The sequence below is a fragment of the Pholis gunnellus genome (genome assembly GCF_910591455.1).
Source record: "Pholis gunnellus genome assembly, chromosome: 22".
NCBI classification, from domain to species: domain Eukaryota; kingdom Metazoa; phylum Chordata; class Actinopteri; order Perciformes; family Pholidae; genus Pholis; species Pholis gunnellus.
The window spans coordinates 2,509,850-2,536,976 of NC_136549.1; the positions used below are offsets into that span (position 1 = coordinate 2,509,850).

The 27,127-nt window shown below is 42.5% G+C and overlaps 1 protein-coding gene across 1 annotated transcript; it reads right to left on the minus strand.

Moving 5' to 3' along the window:
- Window positions 1-1,629: 1,629 nt before the first annotated feature.
- On the minus strand, window positions 1,630-26,917 carry aldh1l2 (aldehyde dehydrogenase 1 family, member L2). The gene is made up of 23 exons (XM_079183836.1): window positions 26,722-26,917; window positions 24,844-24,988; window positions 21,204-21,438; window positions 16,346-16,511; window positions 16,085-16,186; window positions 14,524-14,613; window positions 13,675-13,809; window positions 13,341-13,466; window positions 13,114-13,205; window positions 12,314-12,461; window positions 12,044-12,163; window positions 11,805-11,932; window positions 10,650-10,800; window positions 10,496-10,566; window positions 10,302-10,407; window positions 10,073-10,160; window positions 8,684-8,777; window positions 8,495-8,594; window positions 7,762-7,860; window positions 7,124-7,289; window positions 6,263-6,368; window positions 5,974-6,173; window positions 1,630-4,609 (listed from the first exon to the last, which is right to left on the minus strand). Exons 1-23 carry the CDS (start codon window positions 26,767-26,769, stop codon window positions 4,554-4,556), a joined length of 2,772 nt encoding a protein of 923 aa, XP_079039962.1. The 5' UTR covers window positions 26,770-26,917; the 3' UTR covers window positions 1,630-4,553.
- Between the last annotated feature and the right edge of the window lie 210 nt (window positions 26,918-27,127).

The window sequence follows — 27,127 nt, forward strand, 5'->3', positions numbered from 1 at the left end:
ATGTGGACAAATCAATCCAAAATGTTCTGCATGGTCAGATACCACTAGAGGTCAACAAGAACATGTTTCCTTGACATTGAACCAACCCCTTGGAAGAGTGGTTCTCAACCTTTTCTCAGTGATGTACGCTCTGTGAAATAGCTTTTCAGCCAAGTACCCCCTAACCAGCACAAAGCGTTTTTGGTTGAAAAAAAGATCATCAGTGTCTGATTTATTAAACTGTCAACACTGAAGATTGCATTGTTTAGTTCAGGGGTCGGCAACCTTTACTATCCAAAGAGACATTTTGATCTATTTTCCACCAAATAAAATTTGTCTGGAGCTATTTGATGTCACAGTTTATAAAGTTTTATATATAGTTATAATATATATACAAAAACTATAGTTTGTTGTATTTATGAAATTATAGAACAAGAATAAAGACACTTGTTGACATTTTATTGCTATTTTATGTGTTCTAACGATATCAAACTCTTCTGAAGAGGAGAGTTTGCTGCAGCAGAGGAATCGCTCTTTGTCGCTCATCTCCAACGTGATACTTTCAGCTAATGCTATGTGTTTGTTCTGGAAGCGTCTTTCAACATTACATTTTTTGTTGTCTGTAAATTTCTCGCCACATATCAAGCATACAGGTAAACCAGCATCGTTGGCAGTGAAAGCAAATGAATACGTCCACGCAGAATTAAACTCTATTTTCCTCCGTGACTTTTCTGTTTTTGGATTTATCCATTGATAGTTTACTGAGGGCGGGGCTCTGCAGATCATGATCAGCCACCGGCAGGGAAAGGCGCTAGACAGCAACGTAAGATGCAAGTGGCGCATCGCGTAGCGCGGCCGTTTTTGAATATTTTACAATTTTGCTCGACAAAGTTGGAATCCAGGTTGATGCGATCTTTCCATAAATATATTTTCTTCAATGTATTTCTTCATACGTGGCTGTGATGTAGTGCTCACTTAGACAATCGTAATCCCCGCAATATATATGAGATGTGGCTTTTAGATCTCCAGCAATATGTTTGTGAATGTGTGATGAATCTGGCAACAGAGGCAGAAAACAGCTGCTGCTGTTACACGAACACAACACACGCACGGAAGGAAACCAGTAGGTTTGAAAACCAGTAGGACGTAACACCGGCACCCACTGCATGCCCAGTGTACGTCAATAGTTATGTGTTATTCGTTTTCAGGCGTTTAAGTCTGGACGGAGATCATCTTGAAAACGATGCTTAAACGCCGTGTGGACGGAGGACTCAGGGAGCCGCAACAGAGGGGCCGAAGAGCCACATCCTGCCGACTCCTGGTTTAGGATAATGAAATTGAATAGCCTACTGAATATAAAATTCAGTTTATGAACTTACACTTATATTTTATTGAATATTTATTAAATAACTATTTTTCAGCGATTTTCGAATGGATGCTAATTTTAAATCTATTTAAAATTAATCTCACGTACCCCCTGGAGTGCCTTCACGTACCCCCATTTGAGAACCACGGGTCTATACAACCTCTTGTGCAGGAAGTATTTATCTTTATCAAATGTGAGGACACTACAACATGTGTTCGATATTACATTTACTTTCAACATATTTCCAGGAACACACTCTAAATAATGATCGTAGCACCACTTCTGGAAAGAGCAGGATCACTCTTTACTCCCACCATGTTTTCTGAGTCACAGCAGCATCACACAGTCAAATTCAAATCAAAGTTTATTCACCGTCGTATGACATTACTGGCTGAAGACATGCTGTATTCAAGAGACAGGTCCCACACTTGCTTCTTAGCCCTTGCTGCCTCTACTGATAATGTGGGACAGATAGAAAACTCATTTCACTCCATTCTGATTGTTTGAAATGTAGGACCTTCTGCGATCTGTTATTTCTGTACAGCAGACCAATGCCGTGAATAACAGACCGTTGTTCTGGACGCAGTTCTGATCCAAGTACACAGCGAGAGGACTGTTTCTTTTTAGTGGAAGCAATACAATTATTTTTAAAAGCAATCCATATTTGAATTAAATTGTTGATTTATTTAATAAGCAGCCGTGTAATAAGATCACTGTACACAATCCCTTACATAAATAAACATCTAGCTGGTGTGTCTTTAACAAATATAATATAGTGTTTGAACATACAGTCTGCCTCTGTCTGACAAAAATATATCAAATCATTTTCCCTCCATTGTTAAAAAATATTTACAAAAAAAAGGTCCAATTTACCAAAGGGAAGAGACTGAATGTCTAAAGTGATGTGGGAGCAGACAGCAGCGAGGACATGATGAGTGTGTGTGATGGGAGAGAAAAATGAAAATGGCTCACCATAGCTCGATGTAGTGGCAATAAAATACTGATCAACAATATTCCATTCTGACCCAAAGTTCAGACTTCCAATAAAGGAGAGCCATTCCTAACACAATCTGAAACATGCCTGAGAAGTGAATCACATCTTTTTTTGTCCAAGTGACAGTCATCATGTGGTGACGCTAAGCCTGTAAAAACTCCTCTGAGGTTTGAGAACCGTCTGTCATACAACCATTTAAATTAAACTATTTGCATTTATCATTGCTAAGTGTTAAACAAGATCTCCTCACGACATAACGTGTGAATGTGATGCTAGGAAACAACGGAAATCACAAGTACTGGATGTCAGAGCTGCCAAACACTTCAATAGAAATTATAAATAGTCATACAAAATGAAATACAACAGTGACTAAATGTTAACTAATGGATTACTTGTCGTAACCAAGTTTCAAGTCTCTGAATGATGATTTGTATACAGAAGTCAAATCTACCTAACGAGGAAGAAATCATTCTAAAAGTACGGTCGTGAAGTCAGTCCTCATTAAGACTTTAACCAATCAACACAGAATAAAACTGTGTCAACAATCCTTGTTCTACGGCTACCAGTTTGTTTTTAATGAGAGTGCGAAAGTTCATTCTTTACCTTAAAAACAATAGTCTAACAAAATATTAGACCGTAACACCCCCTGAGAATCTTGTTGCTGACCTCCAGAGGTTTAACTTCTCACCTTGATGCAGTGATGCAGAGCTGGAGCCTACTGTACCAACACAGTCTCACCACATAGCCACAAAATGCAATCTATTGGTTTCAGGTAAAGGGGCTCGATTTGTGTCATTCAAAACGACTTTTTCTTTTAAAGTTAGGTTTAAGCAACAAAACCACTTATTTGGATTTGGAAAAACATCATGGCTGGGCTGAAAATAACGACAGAGTTAGATTTAGACAACAAAATCACAACCATAAAACCACAACGCCGTGTCGAACACCCGTCACATGGTTGAAAACCTTTCAGTGAAAAAACCTGGTAAGTGGACCGTGAGCTAAGATTATTTTCACAAACTGCTTTGATATGGATTAACGATTCAAATGTAACTCTAGCTTTTTGGCCCGAATCCTGTTTTCCCATCAGGTCAATGATCAATCTTGACCACAAACAGCTTTACGTACTTATATTTGGTTTACTAACTGAATGAAGCTTTCCAGTTTAGTCCTGTTAGGCAGGGCACTGTCTTGGTTGGTTGCCCCATCGCTCAGAGGTCCCTGCGGCCGATGGCCCACGGCTGTTCTCTGTCCTGGCCCCACAGTGGTGGAATGAACTTCCCACTGACGTCAGGACAGCAGAGTCGCTGCCCATCTTTCAGCGCAGGCTGAAAACTCACCTCTTCAAGAAGTACTACCCTGAGCCTTCCACTTAGCACTTATTGTATTCATACTAGTTTGTTGCACTTATTGTATTCGTTGGTTTATGCTCTTAGATGCTCGTTTAAAAAAGGAGATGCACTTATGACTTCTGGTGACTAGTAGTTCTCTTGAATACCGATGTTGAATACACTTATTGTAAGTCGCTTTGGATAAAAGCGTCTGCTAAATGACTGTAATGTAATGTAATGTACTCCAAAACTCAACCCATGGGCAGCTAAACACAAGCTTCAACATTCACATTCATGTGCAGATGAGTTATATCCATAAACTAAGAACTTTGTCTATTTTCTGGTACGAAACAACAGACGAAAAGCTGTTCAAGAGGAAACAGAAATATGAAAGGAATGATGAAGGCAGCATTACAAGTGGATGAGAAAGGACTGATTTCAGATGATTTTCTAATTTTTAACAGAACTGCTTAACATGATTGATGATGACGGGAAAACAGGTTTGAGATTGAAAACTGTGTTTTAACGTAAAACACACTCTTATGGAACTGAAACCTTGAAAATAGTCAGAACCAGCTCGACTCCCATCAGGTGTCCAACTCAGGGTTCTATGTAAGATACCCAGATGGGTGTAAACCACTCGTGTCCCTTTGTCCATGATGTGACTTTTTACACGGAAAGCCAAGAAAAGACAGACACGTAGTCCAAACTGTGGCTCTCATTCATGCAGTACACACACACACACACACACACACACACACACACACACACACACACACACAGTCCAGAAGCAATGCTGAATGAAGCTGGATGTCTGACTGAAACAGACAGACGAGTCCCTTCTTGTTCAGATGTGGGTCAGAGTTTGTTGGGAGTCTGTGCCTCAGTACTCCACAGTCACTGCTTTGGTCTTGAGATATTCCAGGAGAGCATCCTCTCCTGTGGACCACACCAACAACAAAACAAGCATCACGTGATTGAGTTGTGAACACTTTAACCAAACAGGGATTTTTCTTTGTCAGATTGTCTTTGATTGAGTTTTAAGAAACCCCAAAGAAGATGAAGTATCCTGCATTCCACAAAGCCAGAAATAGTGAGCAGAATGTATAGTACCCGAAACATGTTTCCTTCATAAGCCTTTTTATCTTGCGTCTCCTTAGGGGGAGCCACTGGTCAAAGCTGTGATTAAACCCATTCCTCTCTTTAATCAAGTTAACACCAAATTGCTGTATGCGTGTTGAAAAATATGGAAGGCCATTTCCAGCAATATGCTGAAAAAAAAAAAATCAAGTATGGGGTCGATCACACCGAGATGCGTTGCTAGAAGCGGGTTGCCCTCAAAACCATTGTTTTCCTACAAACGCCTTGCGTGAGCTACTTTCTTGCGCTGGTTTTTAGACGCGCATTAAAAGTTAAAAAATCAAATCAAGCAAGAGGCGGGCTTTACTACTTTACCACTTACTTCCTGTTCAAATGCAGGTAGATGTGTGTGGAACAGACATTGATATTAGTGTTAGTTAATCACGATAAACTATATAATTTTCCCAGAGCAACAGCAAGAGCTCAATGTTTCTACTGAATAATTTCCCCCCTATTATTTACATTTGATCGCCTGGTTGCACACTGACACGCTTTGCTAAGGGGTATTTTTGAAACAGCCGCACCTGTTGCGACACGTGTTGTGCGACAGACGCGATGAGACTGGAGTGATGCGAATTTGGCATGTTTGGCGCAGCGCGAATTCGCGTCAAATGCCAAAATGCCCCAAACGTGCAAGTTTACATTTTTCAACTTTGGCGAAAAAAATGGCGTGACGCTGCGGCGCGATAGCCTATCAGCGTTGAGATGTTTCTCATGTCATCACTGACGTTCTGCCGTTGTTGAATCAGGAAATAAATACTGTAGCCGTCTGTGTTCACCCAGAGCTCTACGACACCTCATATCAATAGAGACCGGACCAAACTATGTGTATAAATGTGTGTGTGTGTGTAAACCAAACAATGAAAAAGACGCTGTCATATTTATGTCTAGATGACGTTGTTGTGAGTGTTGATGGAGCTGCTACAATGTTAGCATAGCCTAGCACCGATCGATCTGAGCTCCATTGAGAAACAAATTCCTCCATAGGTTGAGTTGTAATTGTAACTAGTGATCTGGCCTTCATGTGTAAAACCCCCCCCCCCCCCACACACACACCCTTTATTCCAGTCAATATATCAATGACACAAATGTTCAACTAAGCAAAACAAAACAAAAACTCTGACTTTCTAAATCCATGCCATGACATTTGTGTCTCTACTCACCGAGGTCTTTGCCGAAGCCGGACTGTTTGAAGCCCCCAAAAGGTGAAGCCACGTCGGTCTTATTGTAGGTGTTGACGAATACCGTTCCGGCGTCAAGCCGCTCGCTCACGTACATGGCCTTGTTGATGTCGCGGGTGAACACGCCCGAGGCCAGGCCGTACTCTGTGTCATTGGCTCTCTGCAGCACGCCGTCCACGTCGCTGTGGTTCGCAGGAGGTACAGAGAATACTGGTTAGCATCTCGAATAGCACTGCATTAACTGCAGCAAGATACCTTTTTGATGACTCACCCATCTTTGAATTTGGACACCACCATGACGGGGCCGAAGGACTCCTCTTTGGCCATGAACATGTGGTCTTCCACATTAGTGAACACTGTGGGCTCCATGAAAAAACCTGAAGGGAAAATTACCAAATCAATAATTAGCTAACGTTAACAATGATGCTAAAGCTTCTACAGAGAAGACCGAAAACAAGACAAAGCTGCTGAAATGAGAAACAGCTAACTTGAAAAGAGCTTTTATCAAAAGTTATAAATGATACATTTTCTAACTTCCCTCTTTAGACTGAGCAACGTAACTGTGGTAATGTTTGAGCACAAATGCACCAATATCTCCCTGAAGTTGTAAAAAAAGTAAATAGCTAGCTTGCTAGGTAGCTTAGTGGCTCGCAGCTGAGAGATAATGTTCATCTAAATATTAGCATGTAGCTATTACCACTGTTAACAATCCAAACTATCCTTCATAAAGATACACTGTATAGTTTGGGGAGAGTGAAAGATTTCTATGGTGTATTATATTTGTGAAAAACACAAACACTAGGAAATAAACAGTTGAACAAAACTTGACACTGTGGTAATAATTGACCATATTCTGTAGTGAATCCAATTATTAGTTGCACCCTTATCTTAGTCTGCACATAAACTAAAGATTGTTAAAGAAGGAAAGAACAGGTAAACTCAACAGGTGAGTGCAGATACGTCAAATAAAAGCAGAATTTTAAAAGCAGACACGCCACAGTTAATACAGATAAACCCACCGCTTCTAAACACACACCGTGTGTGTAAAGGTGACCTGAGTGGACTGAGAATGAGTCCCATTAGCTACAGACATTGTGCTGTTGCACTCAGAGAGTCTCTGTGTGCGTTCTACCTGGCCTGTCCACCTGCTTCCCTCCGTACACCAGCGTCGCTCCCTCCTTCAGCCCAACCTCGCAGTACTCCAGCAGCTTGTCCAGGTGGGCTTTGTGGTTCTGTGGGCCGTGGTCCGTGGAGCGATCCAGTGGGTCTCCAATCTTCATCTTCTTGAGCTCTTCCACCTTAGAGGTTGGAAAGGAGGGAGAGATTAATGATGCAGTTCCGTGTTTCTTCCGCTCAATATGACACTATCAAATTACATTATTGGAAGTGCAGGAGTCAGTCCCCGAACTATATTGAAGTCCCCTTTTAATGTACTATATAGAGAGCTGCAGGGATGACATTTTTGTAGGCCTACGCGGAAGTTGGCATTGCACTGGTTCCCTCAACAAAAAGCCTTGGAATATGTCAGTGAATATCCCACCCAAGAATTTTGGAGTTTTTTTCTATGTCGTAGAATAAAACGTTAACATCTCTTAAGCTTGTGTAAACCAAATACATTATTTCAGGCATCTAACCAAAAACCCATTGAATATAAACCCACTGACTTTAAGACGAGGGAACCAGAAGTGCAAAAAATGCTGACTCATTTCGGTGTTTTAGGACTCGTTCCTGCACCACTCTTATTCTTTCTCAGTCTTTTGGCTCACGCACCACTCGGCTGATGAACTCATCGTGAACGGACTCCTCCACAAACAGACGTCCGGCAGCGATGCAGTTCTCCCCCTTGTTGAAATACACGGAGCTCATGCCCTGTGGAGCAGCAAGCAGACACACACACACACACACACACACACACACACACACACACACACACACACACACACACACACACACACACACACACACACACACACACACACACACACACACACACACACACACACACACTTTATTCTCTTGCGCATTAACTAGAGCTTTCTTTAAGTATTAAAATGCATTAAATGAAGGTATAATTATTTATTTTTTTACAATGATCACACTAAAATATATTCTTATTAAAGAATGTTTGATCATGACCAAGCTTTCAGTCATCACTGTAGTCTAGGCAGACATTGTGTATGGCTTTAACTTATGAATATTTTTATTATTGATTTATGTGTTATTTTATTCCTTCGATAAATAATTTAGTCTCTAAAAAACATTGTGAAAAATGACCATCATAATTTCCCTGAAGCCAAGGTCAAATTTGTTGTTTTGTTCAAAAAACATTCCTGCACCTAAACTTATTCAATTTAAAATCATAGAAACAGCAAATCCTCACATTTGAGAACCTGGAACCACAAAATGTTAATAAATAATACAAAGTTTGAGGTGAACCTTCTATCAATTAAAAACAAAAATGTATTGATTGGTGTAAAAACCAGCCCCTCCCTCACTCTCTCACCATGCGAACAGCCTTGTCCATGTCGCAGTCAGCGAAGATGATGAGAGGCGACTTCCCCCCTAGCTCCAGAGAAACCTTCTTCAGGTTGCTGAGCGCACAGCTGCAACAGGAAGTCACAAGATAAAAGAAGAGGCATGAAGTTTCACAAGACAGTTAAGTCGACCGAGCAATGAGTTCGCCAGCTGATACCTCTTCATGATCTGTTTGCCGATGGGTGTGGAGCCAGTGAAGCCCAGCTTGCGGATGTCCGGGTGGTCGGACAGACGTTGTCCCACCATACCACCTGGAGGACAGAACAGGTTACGTGTTACTGTGGACTATTCCTTTTGTCAACGGATACCACAAAAACTAAATCCAGCCATGTGTGGGTCCGTCTCTCAATACTTTCTCACTTCCCTCCCATGTCTGTGGCTCTCAGCTCTAAGCCCATTGGTTCCTTCTGAAGATGTAAATCTTCACAAGGGGCCTGCAAATGTAAACTTTCATTTGATTTATAAAGTACTCGTTATTTCCTGAAACAGCTGGTCCCTGTAGTTTTCATCAAACGTTACTCAAACAGGAGGAAACAGTGCATTTCTTTGGAACTATTTCCAGTGGCGGATTAATCCACATTTGGTGCTTTAGTGAGGCAGCAGGGTGGTGTATGTGGGATTGAGTCAAAACAAACTACAGTGTATTCATGGTGATGTAGGTACAGGTCACCCCGTTCAACAGTGTGGCTCACTGATGTGATTTCAACAGCAATGGAGCTCTATGGCTCAGAGGAAGAAGATGTATCAGGCTTTGATACACACAGCATACTTGTTAGGAGATACATTCATTGTTACGTTTGGTCTTTTCATGGAATTAAGAAAAAAAAATAGCATATCACCAGATTTTTACTTACAAATATATATTCCAGACCCGTACAAATTTCAGAACACGAGGCACATATAGACGTATCTTTGCGCAACAGTTCCCAACCACACACTAGAAAAGGAAACTGGAAATCTGCCACACTAAATTATTTAGTTTAGTGAAAAAAAAACAAAAAAAAAGGTTTATCTTTTTGAGTCTCTTGAAACAATTACAACAGACTGAGAAGGGAATATCACACCTGTTACCAGGGGTTCTCCTTTGCATTGAAGTAGGATTTGGTGGCATCTAGCGGTGAGGTTGCAGATTGCAACCAACTGATACTTCTCCTGTCTGCCGAGCGTGTCAGAGAAATACGGCAGGCCTACGCCAAACATAAAAGTCTCTCTCTCGAGAGAGAGGCAGTGTTTGGTTTGTCTACCAAACACTCCCTATGTAGATATGAAGGGCTCATTCTAAGCTAATGAAAACACAATCATTTTTTAGTTTCAGGTGATCATACACTCAAGTAAGTATCAGATTATATTCCATTTCTGCCAATGGACCCTCCTGAACCCTAAACGCTGTTCCTTTAACAAGCGACTGATGTCAGGTACCACTGAATATTATCGGTCAGAATCTATTTGCACTCATTTGTAATTCACCTCATGACCTCAAAGACAAACATCACAAACAGTAAGAACAGAAAACAGACTACGTGGATCCTGTATGCGTGTTCATTACCTGAGCCTGGCAAAATGTTTATGACTCCTTTCGGAATGCCGGCTTTCACCGACAGCTCGGCAAACTTCAGCGCCGTCAACGGAGTGACCTGTAAACATTGGGGGATAATGCATGAGACACTCACCGGGTCCATTCAGCCTTTGTCAGCACATTTATCTCCAACCTGGTGAATATTCAGTTATATTAGCACTAATATGCAAGTTAAAGTGTGTGTGCGCGGCGTTCTCACCTGCGCGGGTTTGAGAACGAGCGTGTTTCCCGCTGCGAGGCAGGCGGCGCTCTTCCACGCCAGCATCATGAGAGGATAGTTCCACGGGATGATGATGGCACACACACTGAAGTAAGGATAAGACACACAGAGTAAGAAACACACAATCAGCGACAATGTTGTAGGAAGCGCTCGGTAAAACTCAGCACTTTTACCCCAGAGGCTCTCTCTTGGTGAAGGTCAGATTGCGATTGGGCCTCGCCTGGTTGATGGGGATCGTCTTGCCCTGCAACAGGAAAACCTCTGGTGTCACAATCAATTAAAACTGCAGCGTGTGTGTGTGTGTGTGTGTCCGAATGTTAAACCCACGTGGATCTTGTCGCACCAGCCAGCAAAGTATCGGAAGGTCTGGATGGACATGCCCACGTGGGTCTTAAGGGCCAGCGTGTACACAGCTCCTGAGTCGACGGACTCGATGGTGGCCAGTTCCTCCTGGTGTTCCTCCATCAGGTCTGCCAGCCTGGGGGGGGGGGGGCATGAGAGACGAGGACTAATTCTCAGAGAATGTTTGGAAGTCCATTACTGAACGAGTTCATGCTGCCTCCATTTGCTCTCGACACAGGCTCACAAAGTTTAAAGTGGTACATCGGCTTCACTTCTCAAATAAAAAGATTTATCCTGATTTGGACCTTAATTGGAACAGATGTAAATTACAAATAGGCTCCTTTATTGAAACTTTCTGGACTCGTCCAAGAGTGTCCCCTTATTGGACTTCTGTTTTTAGGACATTTACAGAGATATTTCTGGAATATAAGCTAACTCTCCTAGCTTTTGATTCTCAAGTAGTTAGACGCCCAACTCTGCTGTAGTGGGGAAAAACAACCACCACCATCACATACTCAGTGGATTGGAGAACTTATGCAGTCTCTACACCTAGAAAAGATAAAGTTTACTCTTGGAGGCTCAACTGAAAGGGTCTATCATTTATGGCAGCCATTTTTATTTGATGTAAGCTTGTGGACTAAAGTGGCGTTCCGTCCCAGAGCTAAAAGGTCTAGATTTGATCATCATGGATTAAAACAATCTCTGAAAAGAGATTTCTGTTTTTTTGTCTGTCGTCTGATATAACGCTGTAGATGCAATGATTTTGTGCACAATCTTGTGTTATATTGAAAATCTATGAATAAAGTTGGGATAAAAGGTTATATAGCCATTCAAATCCAGTATGTTCCAACTCTCTCAGTTGACATTGGACAACATACTGAAGCATTCTGATGACCATAAAATCGTATATAGCCTGTGATATGACCTGACTGCTTTAAGCAACATTTGGCTGTATGTTAATGAGGTCTCCATGTACGTAGCCAAAAACTAGTGGACATCATAATGAAACAAAAAAAATAGGAAATTCTCCTTTTTGGTTCTTGATTTTTACACAAAGCAGAACACGGGACATGTCATTTACAGAACAGACCTCTGCGCTTTGTGCAGTCCCACTGCAGTCCTCTAGGTGGAGCTACTCACTTGTAAAGCATACTCCCTCTGTCTCTAGGGTTCATCCTGCCCCAGGGTCCGCTATAATAAGCTTCTTTGGCAGCCGCCACCGCCCGGTCCACATCCCCCACCGAGGCATAGGACACCTTGCAGATCACCTAGCAGATCACAAGGATGCAATGGTCACACGCGGTCTAATGATTAATGCGAGAACGAAACCTTCCGTGTGTGTGTGTGTGTGTGTGTGTATTCATATGACAGTGACTCACTGATCCGTCAGTAGGGTTGATGGTGTCGTAGACCTTGCCGTTTTCTGAATCCTCAAACTTTCCGTTGATGAAACACTGGTTTGGCATCTTCACTGTCATGTTGTTTATTTCTTTTGTTGCCTGGATAAAATACAACAGTAGCAGTGCAACAATCACAACCCACAATCACCTACCTATTTGGAAGTTAAACGGAAAGGATCTCACCCCACTTTGGTTAAAAATCAGCACGCTCAGTTTGGGCTCACTGAGATATAAAATTGGGGGACTCACATAGTTGATGACCAGCTCCTCCTCCTGGTCCTCCCCTCTCAGCTTGCGGACAAACATCTGGATGAAGTCCCGGAAGGTGGTAGCCATGTACACGTCCTCGCTTTGCAGCTGGACGCTGGCGCACTTCTGCTTCACCTCCTCCACCAGCCTGCACACAACAGACAGCAGCGCTCCATCAGGGCTTACAGTACTGCTCAGTACCTGCACAGTATTTTCTTTAGGATCGTAAAGGGTTTATAAAAATTCATAGATTTACGTACATCTTTCTGCAATCTGCTAGGCTAAAAACAAGCCTTACCTGGTCGGTTGAAGGCCGCTTTCTGGCCTTTTTTTGTTTCTCAAAAACTGAAATGTTTGAACTGGCGCCATTGCATATCCGACATGTTATGATCCACTAAAGTTAGGCACGATACGTATGAATAAATCCCTGTTTTCATTATCACTGTGCCATCTTGACCATACGGTATCTATGTGTTGTTGTAATACTAATTTCGGTCACAAGAGGTGCTTGCTATCCTACAATATATGTACCTTGTGTTAAAATGTAAGAAGGTTTTTTCTTTTTTTTTAACCGGTTTTTACAGGTGAATATTTAAAAGGAACTTAGAAAGATTATCCTGGCAAAACCGTTTTTTTCTTCCAAAAAATGAATCACCAGCATTTTTCTTTCGCACTGGCCTCTCAGGGCTTCCATAGTTTGGGATTTACTCAACTGCAACTTGAAGCACTACTTCTAACTCTGGTCCAAAGTAACAGGTCAATCATTTCTGACCCATGGCTGCACCGGCCTGCTCCCTCACCTGACCACATCCATGGAGGCGGCTCCGCACTTGAAGAAGTCTGTGGTGTCCTCAATGGCTGGGACATTGCTGAGGATACCCTTCCAGATGTTCTGTGATAAATGAAAGCATTCTCAGTCAGCCACAATCTCTTGGGTCAGCTCACAAAAAAAAAACATATTCAAGAGAAGCAGAAGCTTGCTCGTGGGCCACGATCAGCTGAACACAGTCCGCCGCCAGTAACTTGCCCTGATCTCCTCCGCCATCTTCTTTTCATCATCGGTCAGCTCCACGCTGGAGCTTTCTCCAGAGGAGAAGTATTTTGAGGCAGCGATCATCTTCCCGTCTTCGAACTGCAGGTTCTTCACCAGGAGCTGGGGACCAAACACAGGATGGATCACACACACACACACAACACACGCTGTATTTGACTCATCTCCAGCTGCGTTTGAATCACCTAGCAGTCTCCACTGTATCTGGAGTGCATCTGAACCAACAGCCAACAGAGGCATGAGGACTGACCCCCAACGCTACCTTTGTTTGCTCTGAATGTTTGTTTTGTAGTACGACAGAGACACTCACGGCTTTCCCGTCGCTTCCGTACAGCACAAGGCCATTCTTGGTGACCAGGCCGGGCTGGGACGCCCCCTCAATCTCCAGGGGCTGACCGGCAGGTACAGACCCCCCCAGCATAGACGAGCCGTACAGGGTCACAGACTGAGGAAGAACAGAGGAGGAATTCAATCAGATATTTTATTAACTCGCAATGGTCACATTTGAATATGGTGCTACCGGTTCAGCAAGCCTAATTTAATCACATCTTTGTAACATCCTCTTCATTGTATGTGGGACTGCCCTCTGCTGAGGTTCTGTAAGCATTTTCTCCAGCTGACCTTTTAAAGGAATAGTTCGACAGATTGTTAAATTTGCTTTCACGCGAAGAGTTTAGAGATCGATTCCACACTAAATACGAACCAAGCACCAGTTAGCTTAGCTTAGCACAAAGACTGGAAACAAGGGCGAGACAGCTAGCCTGGTTCCATCATAAAGGTAACGACATCCGCCTACCAGCACCTCTAAAACTCACTGATACACACGTTGTGTCTCATTTGTTTAATCAGCATAAAAAAGTTAACCTTCAAATGTCAGTGCTATGAAATTTTTATTATTATTATAATATTAAAAGTTAAAAAAGAAAAGTTGCTTAAATGGCTGGTTTAATGACACCATTCTTTGAAACCACAACATATGTGAGCTCACATTTCAACTCCTCCAGGACTTGACAAAAACGTCTAAGTTACTGAACATCCGCCTCATACCAAAAATACCAGGATCTATGTCAGCCCTGCAAACCACTATCAGTCTGACCTCACAACATACAGAGTGCATATGTGTGTTTTCTTTGCTGCTTTGTGTTCCAGGAAAACGCACCTGACCATCAACGACGGTCCAGGCACCGGGGACTTTGTCATGGCCGCGGATCCAGTCGTGGATGGCCTCGGCCGGTTGGGCCAGGTTGACCTGCAGGGACAGAGAGAGACATGCTGAAGGGTCGGATTCATTTCAAGACCGGATCACCCCCATTTCTGAGAATGAGAGGGAAGCCCAGCAGCTGGTCCCCGCTCGCTGAGCAACACGTGGTAAAACGATGCTGGAAACGAAAACCATCTGCACTAAGAATAGCACATCTAGATTACCTGCCAGCAAACGTGGCTCCAAGTGGCAAATCAGAGAGCAGCTAAGATCAGCCCCGCCTCTTTCCTCCAGGCAGCCACTCAATCTTACATACCTGGCACTGTTGGGCTACATTTATATAATACAAATCTGTGAATTTAGGAGATATTTGCATTTAATGGAATGACATTTTTCCATGATAAAAACTTTCAATGGAGGATATCAAGCTCAGCCCACACCTGCTCAGAAGTCTATGAATGCAGGCTGCTGGAGGAACTGTGGCTCCCAGGAGGCCAACCACCTCCACGTGTTTAAAATACTTTTTGGATTCATACAGATACTATAAATGGGACTAAAATTACTTAACTGGGAAAAAAAAACATTTTTGGGCTTTTAGATTAAACACTTATTAGAACAAACTAATTGTTTGGAATACCGAGTGTAGCCGCTAAAAAAGAAATGGCTTAATCCAGACACCCCATCCACAGAAGAATGGATAATATCATTTATGAAGCCTTTGTTATAGAAACAATCCCCTTCTCCATCAGGCTTCAGGAAACTAGATTTGAAGAAATTTGTCAGAAGTGGAAAATGAACTCGCCCTTCATTTAAAAATTCATTCAATGTTCATTTAAATGTTTATTTCTTTTATTTTTTTTCTTTAACTCAAATGAAAAACACCCATTTGTTATGTCTTTGTGTTCTATAACTATTGTAAAAGATGAACAAATGTGTCAACTGCTGCTTATAAGGTGATCCTAAATAAAGGAAAACATTTAAAAAAACAGGAGAATAAAATAAAACCCTTATTATATAAAGAGCGGTTACCACTCCTACCCCCTTACAGCCTTGACAGATCCTTGCTACAGTGTCTAAACCAGATGCACTTCAGCTGTGTTTATGAACCAGCAACCAGTAACAGTCAGCTCAACACAAGAACCTCTACGTTTGCTATCAATTGTTGCTAATAAATAAAAAGAGAGAGGAGAGATAAAAAGGTTTGACGAGAGATTTGTTAGCGTCTTAGCTCATAAAATCCTGGTGGAACCACATCTGAAAAAGAAGCAGCTTTTGAAAGCCCATCCCCATATTTCACTCACACATTCAGAAGCGTCTTTTTTACCGGCCAACATTGAAAGCAGTGACATGTCAGATGTTTTGGTGTACGTTATTTATTTCCTGTAGGGCGATTCACTTTTGCCCGGCAAAGGCCAGGCTGGTGCTCCAGACTGAACTGATGAAACCGGCCTGTTTAAAGAACTCAAATCAAAATCACGTATCAGACTGTGGGGCTGCTGTCTGAAGTAAGATCTCTCACCTTGGAGTTGGACTTCTTCTGAATGCCCTCGTAGCTCGCTCCTTCCTCTGTCTGGGGAATCCGAGGGGCCTTCCCGTCAGCTATGAGCTGCACCGACTCCACCTGCCCCAGGAAACTTGTTTTAATATGTTGTTGAGGGATTACTCAAGTTGAATAAAAGGGTTCTATATAAATGTATGCTGATAAGAGACTCTTGATTTTAATCCTCATGTGATCAAAGAGAGTAGTTCATCTGAAAAATATTAAATTCCAGGTGGTTACCATAGCCTTGATGCCCTCTGGGAAGAGGAAGCGGTTGTAGAGGGTGTCCACGGTGTCGTTGGGCTCCATAGCACACTCCCTCTGCAGCAGGATGGGTCCGGTGTCCAGGCCGTCGTCAGCCCAGAACACTGTGAATCCAGCCTTCTTATCACCGTGGATCAGGGTCCTGGTGACACACAGAACAATAACCCAACCTTGGAGCGGTGCCATAACAGTCTGATATATAGGATGTAAAGTGGAACATAAACCTGACCAAATGGAGCAGAATAAGACAAAGAAAAGATAAAATCTATGTGAGACCGAGGCAGTCAGACTGTTGATAGGACTGTGAAACAAACAAGCCGTCTGCCGTCGGTTCTCACTGGGCAATTGAATATATTTACACATTTTCTTAAGGCTCATGCAAGTGAGTTTAGAATATATTAGTTTTTCCAGAGCCTGTAAATGGTGTTAGCTCTGTTACAGACAAGTGACCTGTCCAGGGTGCACCCGCCTCTCACCCAATGCATGTTGGGATAAGCTCCGGGCCCGTCACGTCCGTGAAATGAATAAAGTATAGAAACTGGATGAATGGAGTAAGTGAAAGATTCGTACCGATACGCTTGGGGTGAACAATTGTGGTTTGCATTAATTAATAAAACATTACAGCAGTGGTCGTTGCAGACACACGTGGCAGAGATTTGCACTATTCTAAGTGCACTTTTTAAATAACTGAGACTACTCTACAGTCAAACTCTCTAATGTTCAATGAGATGTAGTTGGTCTTTGTGAGGCTAACAGTCTGCAGCTTAAATTAACATGTTACACCTAAAAGGAATAGTTTGGTGTATGCTCATTCACTTTCTTGCCAAGAGTTATGACTAGATCAACATTACATCATTATCTCATGTCTGTCCGTTAAATGCAGAGCCAATTTAAGATATTGGATGATTAGCCTAGCTTAGCATAAATACTTGAAGCAGGGCCTTTCTCTGTCCAAAACAAAAAAAACATACCCACCTACCAGCATATTTAAAGCTCATTATCTAACAAGTTGTTATCGTAACAACTGGTTGTCTAATTCGTACAAAAATTGAAAGATCGTCTCACTCGGGGAAAGAAAAAAGTACATTTCTCAAAATTTCAAACTATTCCTTCTGACTTAACCCTCCTGTTATGTTCGTTTCTTAGGTACAGCCATGATGTTCGCGGGTCAATATGACCCGGTGCATGTTTAATCATCCAAAAGTTGTCAGAAACCAAAAAATCCTAATAAATATAGTTTGTACCTCATCACCAACACCCTTACTAACAATTCAATCAGTATTTAGTGGAATGAAGTAATTCACCCCTCCATAGATCATAGTTCAATGAGGATAACTCACTTGTTTTAATGAAAAATACAGGTTCAAACTATTTTTTAGGTACATTGGAAAAACCTAGATGTAAATTGCATTAGTCTACCATAACATGTATTTTTCTCTAAATTATTTTTACATTTTGAAACATTATTTTTTTCATGGGGTGATGTAGGTAAATGGAGATGAGACACCTCTGCTGTTCAGGGTCATATTGACCCGCTCACTCAAAATCAAGCTAAATGAGTCATGAGGATTTGTATTGAAAGTAAACTTTACTCATGTTTACTTGTAGTGTTAAGAAACAGACATTTACAAAAATTAACAAGATATGAACACAATGAACGAGGTGTGTGTGTGTGTGTGTGTGTGTGTGTGTAGGTGTGTGTGTGTGTGTGTGTGTGTGTGTGTGTCTACACAGCACACGAGTGTCACGGTGTGCTTTGTGCTAATACATGTTGCCACTGTCTTTATAATATTTTGGGTATACGTGTGTTGGGTGAGGATGAACACTGTATTTCACAATTTTTTGACACGAATGTCTCGCTTGGAGGATCAGGTATATCAGTTTCCTCATCTGATGGTTCATAATCAGCACCATTATAATCTGAATTGACCTCAAGATGGTCTTCATCTTCAGACACATCCTCCTCTATTTCACTGTCGTGATCAAGGATGTGCTCCAGAGCCTCCAGGGCTGTCATCCTTTTGTTTCTGTTGCTCATGTGGTCCTCCAGTAAGCTGCTGTGTTGCATGTATCTGCAGAGTGTAATGTTGGTAGGACTCCCAAGCAACCCTTTCATATGTTTCTCCCCTCTCCTGCTAAGTGTGGGCGGAGTTTTCCCACGAGAAAAAAAAAGGTTCCTGCCAAAATAGTATCTTTCTCGCACAGGTGCGGTAGTGAGACCGCACCTGTGTGTGTGTGTGTGTGTGTGTGTGTGTGTGGGTGTGTATGTGTGTGTGTGTGTGTGTGTGTGTGTGTGTGTGAAATGGGGTGAAACATGTTGGGAGGAGTAAGAGATACTTTGTCTCACATTTTCAAAGAAAGAAATGGTCTAAACTTGACCCTTCTGACCCCTTATAGCCTCCACTTTCACTGCCGGGTCAAATTGACACGAACATCATCTCTGTTATATAAACCTGCAGGGGGGGGTTGCAAATACATGATATTTTTTATTTAATTTTTTTCACGTTGATTACCCTAATTAAGGCAAGCAGAAGAAGTTTCATACAGAAAAAGTACTTTAAAATATTTTTTCTAGATTTTCAAACTTTGAAACGGGTCAATTTGACCCGCAACATAACAGGAGGGTTACATTACTTTTTTTTTAGCAGCTGGTAGTAATATCACCACTGCCAAACAGTGGTATATGTGGCATAAATGGAAAGGTTGTGTTTAAACGATTGAAAGATAGCAGAACTTCTTTATTTACCCAGAGTGATACAGGAACAGAGTGATAGTAAGGGCAGAGAACAAACTGACTGGCAAGAGGGAGCGATAACAAAACCAGCTTGTTCTGAGTTTAGGGTCAAACAGAACTGGTTTCAACCTCCAGCTACACAGACAGATAGCACACACCCTCCTCTACCTCCACTCTGTCCTGGAACACAGAGGGGACTTCGGGCCTGTGAACTATGCATTTTTAGCCTTTTAGCTGTTGTGAAGAAAAGAACAAAAAGAACTGCAGAGGAAGCTAGCTTGTGTGGTGATGGTTACAGCTGAAAATGTAGCGTTAGTGGAGAAGTAGAGAAGAATCCTACAGCCAACATATTTACTTAGTGATACAAGTTACAATTACCGAACACAATATCTATGCAAAGTTAGCTCAAATTAGCAAACAAAGCTAATAAATTAAACATTTCACTTGTATGAGAATAAAATGTGTTATTTGGCCTTTAATTCTGATATCCGGTTTCTCTTTTTGTGTTCATTTATCTCCCATTGTGACATTGCACATTGACATGGAACCAGCACTAACGTGTATGAACCTGTATGGAATGTGACATATCAATAAGGCTTGTTTGACTGATGTGCTGTACATGCTAGCACAGTTTGGTAGTGGTAAAGAATGTTTTGGTAACAGTTCTGTTATGTGGTGCATGGTGGCTGCCTTATATTGTATATGGCAAATATAAAAAACAATACATTGTAATTGATTGGCTTCCTATTACATGTCCTTCTGTTTATTGTCAATGTTTTACCTGCTTAAGCATGGCACAAACAGTGATGTTCTATTTAAAGCAATCAGTAGTGGTTACAGGTGTGTGTTGTGGGAGAGACACAAACATTCAGAGGTAAGTTATCATTCAGGATATTTGAATAGTTTGAATAGGTTATCGGGTGGACACTTCTTTGAATCACATGAAGTATTCATGTTCTGGAAAAATCGGATAGATTTTTTAAGGATACTCCTGGATAATGTGTGTAGTGTGTTTAGGCTGCGGCGGTGAGGACATTATGGGATGCCCAAAAATAAAAAGGCCCTGTGGCAAAATCTATTTTTACTTCACACTGTGGTTGGCGAACGTAACTCAAATCAAATTGGCCATTTATGCGACACTTAACCACACCGCCGCACAACCCTGCGCTTATCACCGCAACATGTGACGTGGTCTGAATTCAGTCAAAGGCAGGAGTTTGTATTTTGGCTAAAAACTATTTGTCGTTAAATAAATGTGATGAATAAAACCATGGATTGCATAATAGGAACACGCTTGTAACTCCGGGAGCTGCAGTAAAGTCCAGTTATTCTCTTCCGCTACTTGTATTGAATTTAAGGTCAACAGATATAAAGCAGTAGTGTGTTCATGTGAACAGAACATGTTAAAAGCATTTAACGGTGAAAGTCATGGCGAGCGGAGGAACTTGAGAAACCCCCGGCATCATTGAAGTTGCATGTTTGGGAACATTTTGACTTCCCTGTAACTTATAATGACGGGATGAGGGTGGTGGACAAAACCTTTACGGTATGTAGGCGTTGTTTGAACAGAAAGACATACGACAACGATCATATATCGGGCATGTCCACACATATGAAGCGCCACCATCCCAGTCTGTCAGCGACGGGGGCCAAGCCACCACCACAACAACAAGTTATCACCACGGCATTTGTTTTTATGTAAGACTATAGCCCAAAGTTTTTTGCTTTAAGTGTTCTTGAAGTTCTTTAATTAATAAATGGAAAGCAAAGTTATATTTGTCTGCTCCCCTTTGCTTTGCTGATCCAAAAAATGATTCAATCCGTGACTCAAAAACCGTGATCTGAACCGAACTGTGAGGTTTGTGATACGTTGCACCCCTAGGATTTAAGGTGTCTTGTAAGCAGATGTGGGCTGTCCACAGTGATACGCATGACACAATAATAAAACGGTCATTCTGTTAATGTGCTGCCATTACCACACAAAATGAACAAAGTACGTCTCCTTGATGGACTTCTACAGGTGTCTCTCACACGGCTGTCCTCTGCAGTCGTCAGTTAATACATAAAGTCTATGGATTCCCTCCCTCCCCTCCCCCTCACCAGTTGATGGCTGAAGCTCCTCTGTGCAGGGGCAGGATGGAGGGGTGGTAGATGATGGAGCCGTGCTTGGGGTCATCGATGACGTTCATGGGGATGAACTGGGAGCAGAAGGGCATGACGTTGAGCTCGGCACCCACCGCCTTGTAGGCTTCCACAACCTCCGGGATGGGCTTCCCCTTGAGCCGCCACCGCGGGAACTTGAACACCGGCGTCCCGTCCTTCTCCGCCGCCGCCGCTGAAAGAGAAGAGGTGAGTTTACGGATACCGTTTAGAAAGCAGAAATTAAGTGGATCGGGGAAATTGGGGTTCATGGTTGGAATCTTAAAGGGACCATTTTTTGCCATGTTTTTGTTTCTAGGTGACTAATGGGGACAACAGTTGTTCTATAATTGGTCCAGTATCGATTGAAAGCCAGGCGGCAACCTCCGGTTCTGACAAGTAAAGCCGATGCGGACCATCAGGGGGAGAATCCCCCGGTTGCAAAAAGAATGTCCGATTGAGTCTTTGAGAAAATGACTCTACTTCTCTCTTGATTTATTACCTCAGTAAACAGTTTATGGTCTCAATCTCTAGTTTCAAGTCTTCTTCAATACAGCATGATGTTCATTTAGTAAATGATGGTCCATTTAGAGTCAAACAGACCATAAAGCAGGGTATGCTTTAGGGGCGGGGCTACTGTGACAGGTCTCTACCGCTACCAGAACCATATACGGCTTCTTTACGTCACTCCTCTGCATTCTAAATATGGTCACTTCTGTTCATTGGTTGCAAAAAGTCAAGACGGCGACGGCAAAATTTCAATAATGGCAGTATTTAAACCAATGAGTGACGTTGCGATGATTACGTCCACTTCTCATATATGTACAGTCTATGGCGAGAGCGCTGCAGTCTCGCTCAAGGAGAAGTCTCGGCCTTATGCACATTGTCGAAATCAGATAAATCAACATTGAAAATCTGTTAGACAACACTAAGCTAAGGTTTCTGCACTCCTCTCTTAAACTCTCAGTCACTGCTGTCTTTCGGCAACCTCATAATCCTCTTGCGATATATTTCCGAACAAGACTTCTCCTTGAGCGGGACCGGATTAGACACAATAACAATCAGACCGGATCAAGTGAAAGGTAAAGAAAAAGGTTTTATTTCTCTGTAGGGTTCTTTCCATAATGTTGTCAGACATTTCTAACAATCTCAGCCTGTCAGCTCTTTTAGTGGGCATACATTGACGGTGAGGAGTTGCCCTGAGCAATCACATTGCAGCTTTCTCACTCAATACTGGACCAATTCAAAAATGAGATATTTAACCGATTAGTTACTTGCACAAAAAACATGGGAAACTGGCTCAAGGTTGAAAAATACAAAACCCTTTAACCCAAACTCCACCAGATTTTAAATTGACCTTCTTAGAAGAGATACTGGGTTTATGAGGCCAATAATAATAATAATACTCGAGAGAGGTTAAAACATTCTAATAAAGATGGGTTGATATTTAAATTGACATAAACATTTTTAAAGGAAACCTCACATTGGGTTATTAAAGAATGGTGACCATAATATCCACTACATTGCATCAATTGTAATGGAGGTGCTGTTTCTAAATAACCTAAAATGTCTTTGGCATTGCTGTGCTGCAACATTAGTACATATTTTAAATAATAAGCTAATGTGAAACAAAATATCAGCCCAGCTGACCAGCTCTAGCCCATACTTCAGCTCATTTCAATCTTTATATAATTGCTCGAACTTTCAATGCATTTCTAGGTAAGGACCTTTTCTGGAACTCTGAAATGTGAGATATGAATGGAGACTATCAATAGACAGTTTATGTGCTGAAGAATAAACTTCCCTGAGCGTACTGTGGATACTAACTGCCTACATTGCAAGAATATTAAATAAACACTAAATGTGCATTTTGAATATAGAGTATTGACCTCCCTCCACTTGTTGTTGAGGAGGCAGGAATGTGTTCAGAACCGGAAATAGTAGAATAATATATAATATACTAGAGAATAAAGGAGGACGACAGGCAGGGTTACGTCAAGGGGCAGCTGATAGCTGACGGGGGATGCAGCTTCCTGGAAAGGTTGCATCATATCGTAGACGTTTCCCCTCAACGCTGCGTCTCGAGGGGTCACACAGGGCCTCTCTCCACACACACACACACACACACACACACACACACACACACACACAGACACACACACACACACACACAGACAATAGAGCCACTATCCCGCAGCTAACGCGGGATAAAGGCACGCCTTTGTCCAGGAGCATCCACCTCAGCCACAGCACAGGGCCTGTGATGACCCAGAGGGGACCCGGACCATCGGGGGCCGTCACATCCAAGATTCTCGGGCTTATGGTTTTTGCACCAACCCATTACAAAACTTTTACTCTGTTGGATTTTTTTTGTTATTTCTCGTTGTCCAATTATAAGTGTTATTTTATATTATAACACCTTACGAACATCAACTTAATAAGGGGGTAATAGTCAACGTTATCTCCCCTAAGAGGCCCAAATAAAAATCAATGAATGCTGACTGCTTTAACTAAAGAAGCCAACGTTGTCAAACGTTACTTTATCGAAACAAAAGAACTTTGGTTAAAGTCTTGAATGTGCTTGCAGTTTTTGACACTCTGTGATATCATTGACACATTTCAGCCTCCACCCAAACGGTTACTTTATCCGATCTCTGCCTTATTTTCTTTACTACACCTAACCCTGCTCTCTGGGTCGTGCTTTCGGTTTCTCCATGCGTGTCTACCAGTTGTGACAAGGTCTAAGTCACTGTAAACTTGCAAGTAGCTCCTGTAGTTTACAGACCTCGTGAGGTTTCATTCATGTGTGTTTGTAAATATAGATTGATGAGGAAATGTGCGTGTATCTGCAATGTATGCTATCCTTTGTTCTTTTTATGTCTGCCCGTGAAACACTTTGCTGCTCGCTTTGATATGTTTTCTATAAATACGCTTTATTATTATTATTAATCACACGAGATGCGTTTTTAGATTAAACCTTTCTTACACAATTTCAGACTAACAGCCAACAATCTAGTGTTAAGTATTGGAATTACACAGAAAATTAGGATTTTCTACAAAACGTGTTGTTTGTTGTCAAATCTAAGAGCCAATCAGCTCTCTGATCCGGAGACAGCCAGGCGTTTCCCATCATGCTTTGGGTCATCCAGTCGGTGGAGAGCAACTGCGGTGCCTGACTCTAAAAACTGCGGCCGCCTCGCTCTCGTGAGGTTATCGTCGACCACGTGTTCATGACGTCAGAGCAAGTCGGGATCAAGTTGGACACAAATCTACCCAGCATGCATTGAGCAGTGATCACCGGTGATTGATTCGGATCAGGCCTGGCTCATCTCGAACGAGTCTAATGTCTGTGCAGCGGGGGAAGTAAAGACGCGATGGACTCAGAGAGGACCAGAGATGACCAGAGTCCAGACTGCAGTTTGTTCCTCACTGTTGGCTGTAAGACGCCAACATTTATTCCATCTCTACTCATAAAACCTGGTATTTGTATGTTGTTTCCTGCAGTTGCTTTGGGTTTTCAAATTCCCTAGAAAGCACCACAGTTTCTCTGATACATTTAGTGCGACTAGAGGTGGAATGACACAAACCGAGGTAAACTCACCAAGGGGGTCGGCCTTGCCGTCCTTGTCGGGGACCGTGAACACGCCCACCACCTTGTGACCCTGCTTCCTCAGGTTGCTGTACACCTCCTGGCCGAACAGGCTCTGACCTATTATTGCGAGTTTAAGCTTATTCTGGTAGGAATTCTGAAAGGAGAGCAAACACAGACACGTTAGTTTCGGCTTTAGCCAGGGTAAATCTGCAGTAGGCTACTCGAAATATTCGTCTGGGTACATACACACTCTCTCTGAGCTTGTGAGTTCTGCAGATGTTGTGGAACTGGCAAAGAAAAACCCAATGCAAAGGTGGCCTCTGCAGCAAGCAACTGCAGGAAAGTGCCTTGAGCACCAGGGGGGCCAGAAGAGCCGACAAGACACATCTCTTAAAAAAGAGACACTAAAGTAAAGTTGGGGAACTTGCAATAGACAATATTTTTAAAGAATAAATCCTGTACCCCATCAGAAGATATCCTGACTATTAGTCCCATAAAGAGAGACCAAGTCCCCCCCACACCAAATTTTAAAAATGTTTGATCTTGTTTGAATCATGCCATGAACTACACATCCGATGTTTGTTAATGTAAAAGCCTACTCGTACTTTTTTACGACAAAATTGCAACTTTCTTGACGTGCAAAATGATCTTTGACAAACAATGTGTGCCGCAATTCAAACCGGGTTAAAAAAAACTAAAACGATTCGTCTCTCCGTTGACATTCTTTAGCGGAATAAGGTCTACTGGAAGGGGCGGGACTTTGCCTCTCTATACGGGTCAACCCTCCACTTTGATCAAAAGAACAAACACCTGCTTAAGTTGCTGCAAAGACAACAAGTATTTCTGACTATTCATTTTCTAAGTTATAATACAACCATCATTTTTATTATTGATCTTTCTTTGTAATTAGTCAACTGATTGTTTGGTCTACAAAATACGTCTTCAGAAGTCTTGTTGTATCGGACAAACTGTCCAAAACCCAAAGTTATTAAGTTCGTATGCAACTACAAAGATTTAAATAAGAAGAAAAAAGAAATGCCAAAATGCAATCCGTGAAAGGTTCATATGCTTGACTAATCATAACTAACCAATTCCCCAAATAACTGATTGGATTGTAAAAAAGCATGAAGGGGTGGGATTATCCCCCCCCCCCCCCCCCCCATTCATTCTTCGGTTACAGTCGGCTCTGAGTAAAGCTATTGGCCGACAGAGAGCACAGCCCCAATCCAGAGAAGATTGAAGCGCACCCCTCCCACCTGCCTGAAGCAGCACATGTGTTCATGGAGGGACGTTTCGGGTTTCCCCCGCTCATCTGAACGGTCCTGTCAAGTGTCGAGCCGCTCGAAGCGCCGCCCCGGACTGTTACATTACATTTCAGCACGTGCTTCGTTATGTATTCAAAGCCACGTATTTGCAAAGTAGCAAACGACACGCTGCTGGGAAATGACAGTGCCCCGGTAACAACGAATGAATGGGCTGATTGTCAACGTCCCGCTCTCCCGTGCAGCGCTGCGGGCTCGTCACTAAGCTGCTGACTGACGGTGTACAGTGTGGAGCTCACATGCTGATGCAACTCCTCCACATCGTGTACAGTAGCTACCGGGAGAGAGGGGCGGAGATAGAGGTGGGCGAGCCGGTCGGTGGTAACGTGGCAAACTGGCACCGATACACCACCGTCTAATTCATTTGAATCATTTGTTGAAAAATAACCCGTGAAGACCTCGACATGAACTGTGACTCACTGATCCGTAATCAGGGTCGAGCCCGGTTCAGTCCTCCTCACGTCACTGCCGACCTGGCATGCGTTCACTATTAACAGTATTTTAGTTTTTTTATCTATCAAAAGCTCTATTCATTCTCTGGTGCGGCAGAAGAAACGTTACTCACGGATGAGGTGGAGAATTTCCTTAAGACTTGACTCGCCGTCCACAACATAATGGCGGTGTTATGAATATATATATTTAAAAAAAAGGTTAAAAAATGAATCCAAAATGCTGCAGGATTTGTCCGACCTGCTGCTGAGGTATGTGCGCTGCTAGACACACGCGCGCACCCACGCACACACACCTGCCTCTATGCGTGTGACTGTGTGAGTCAGAGGAGTGGCAGTGGTTCGGCTCGCGACAGCCAGCTTATACTCGACAGCGGCAGCAGACACCGACTACGTGCTGCTTGGTACCGTGCGTGCGCGGTCACGCGGCGCTTGCTTATTACCGCTACGACCGCGCGGTCACGCGTGGGAATTCAGAACCATTGTCAAGGCCGTGCTGACTGTAGCGGTGGTTGATATATG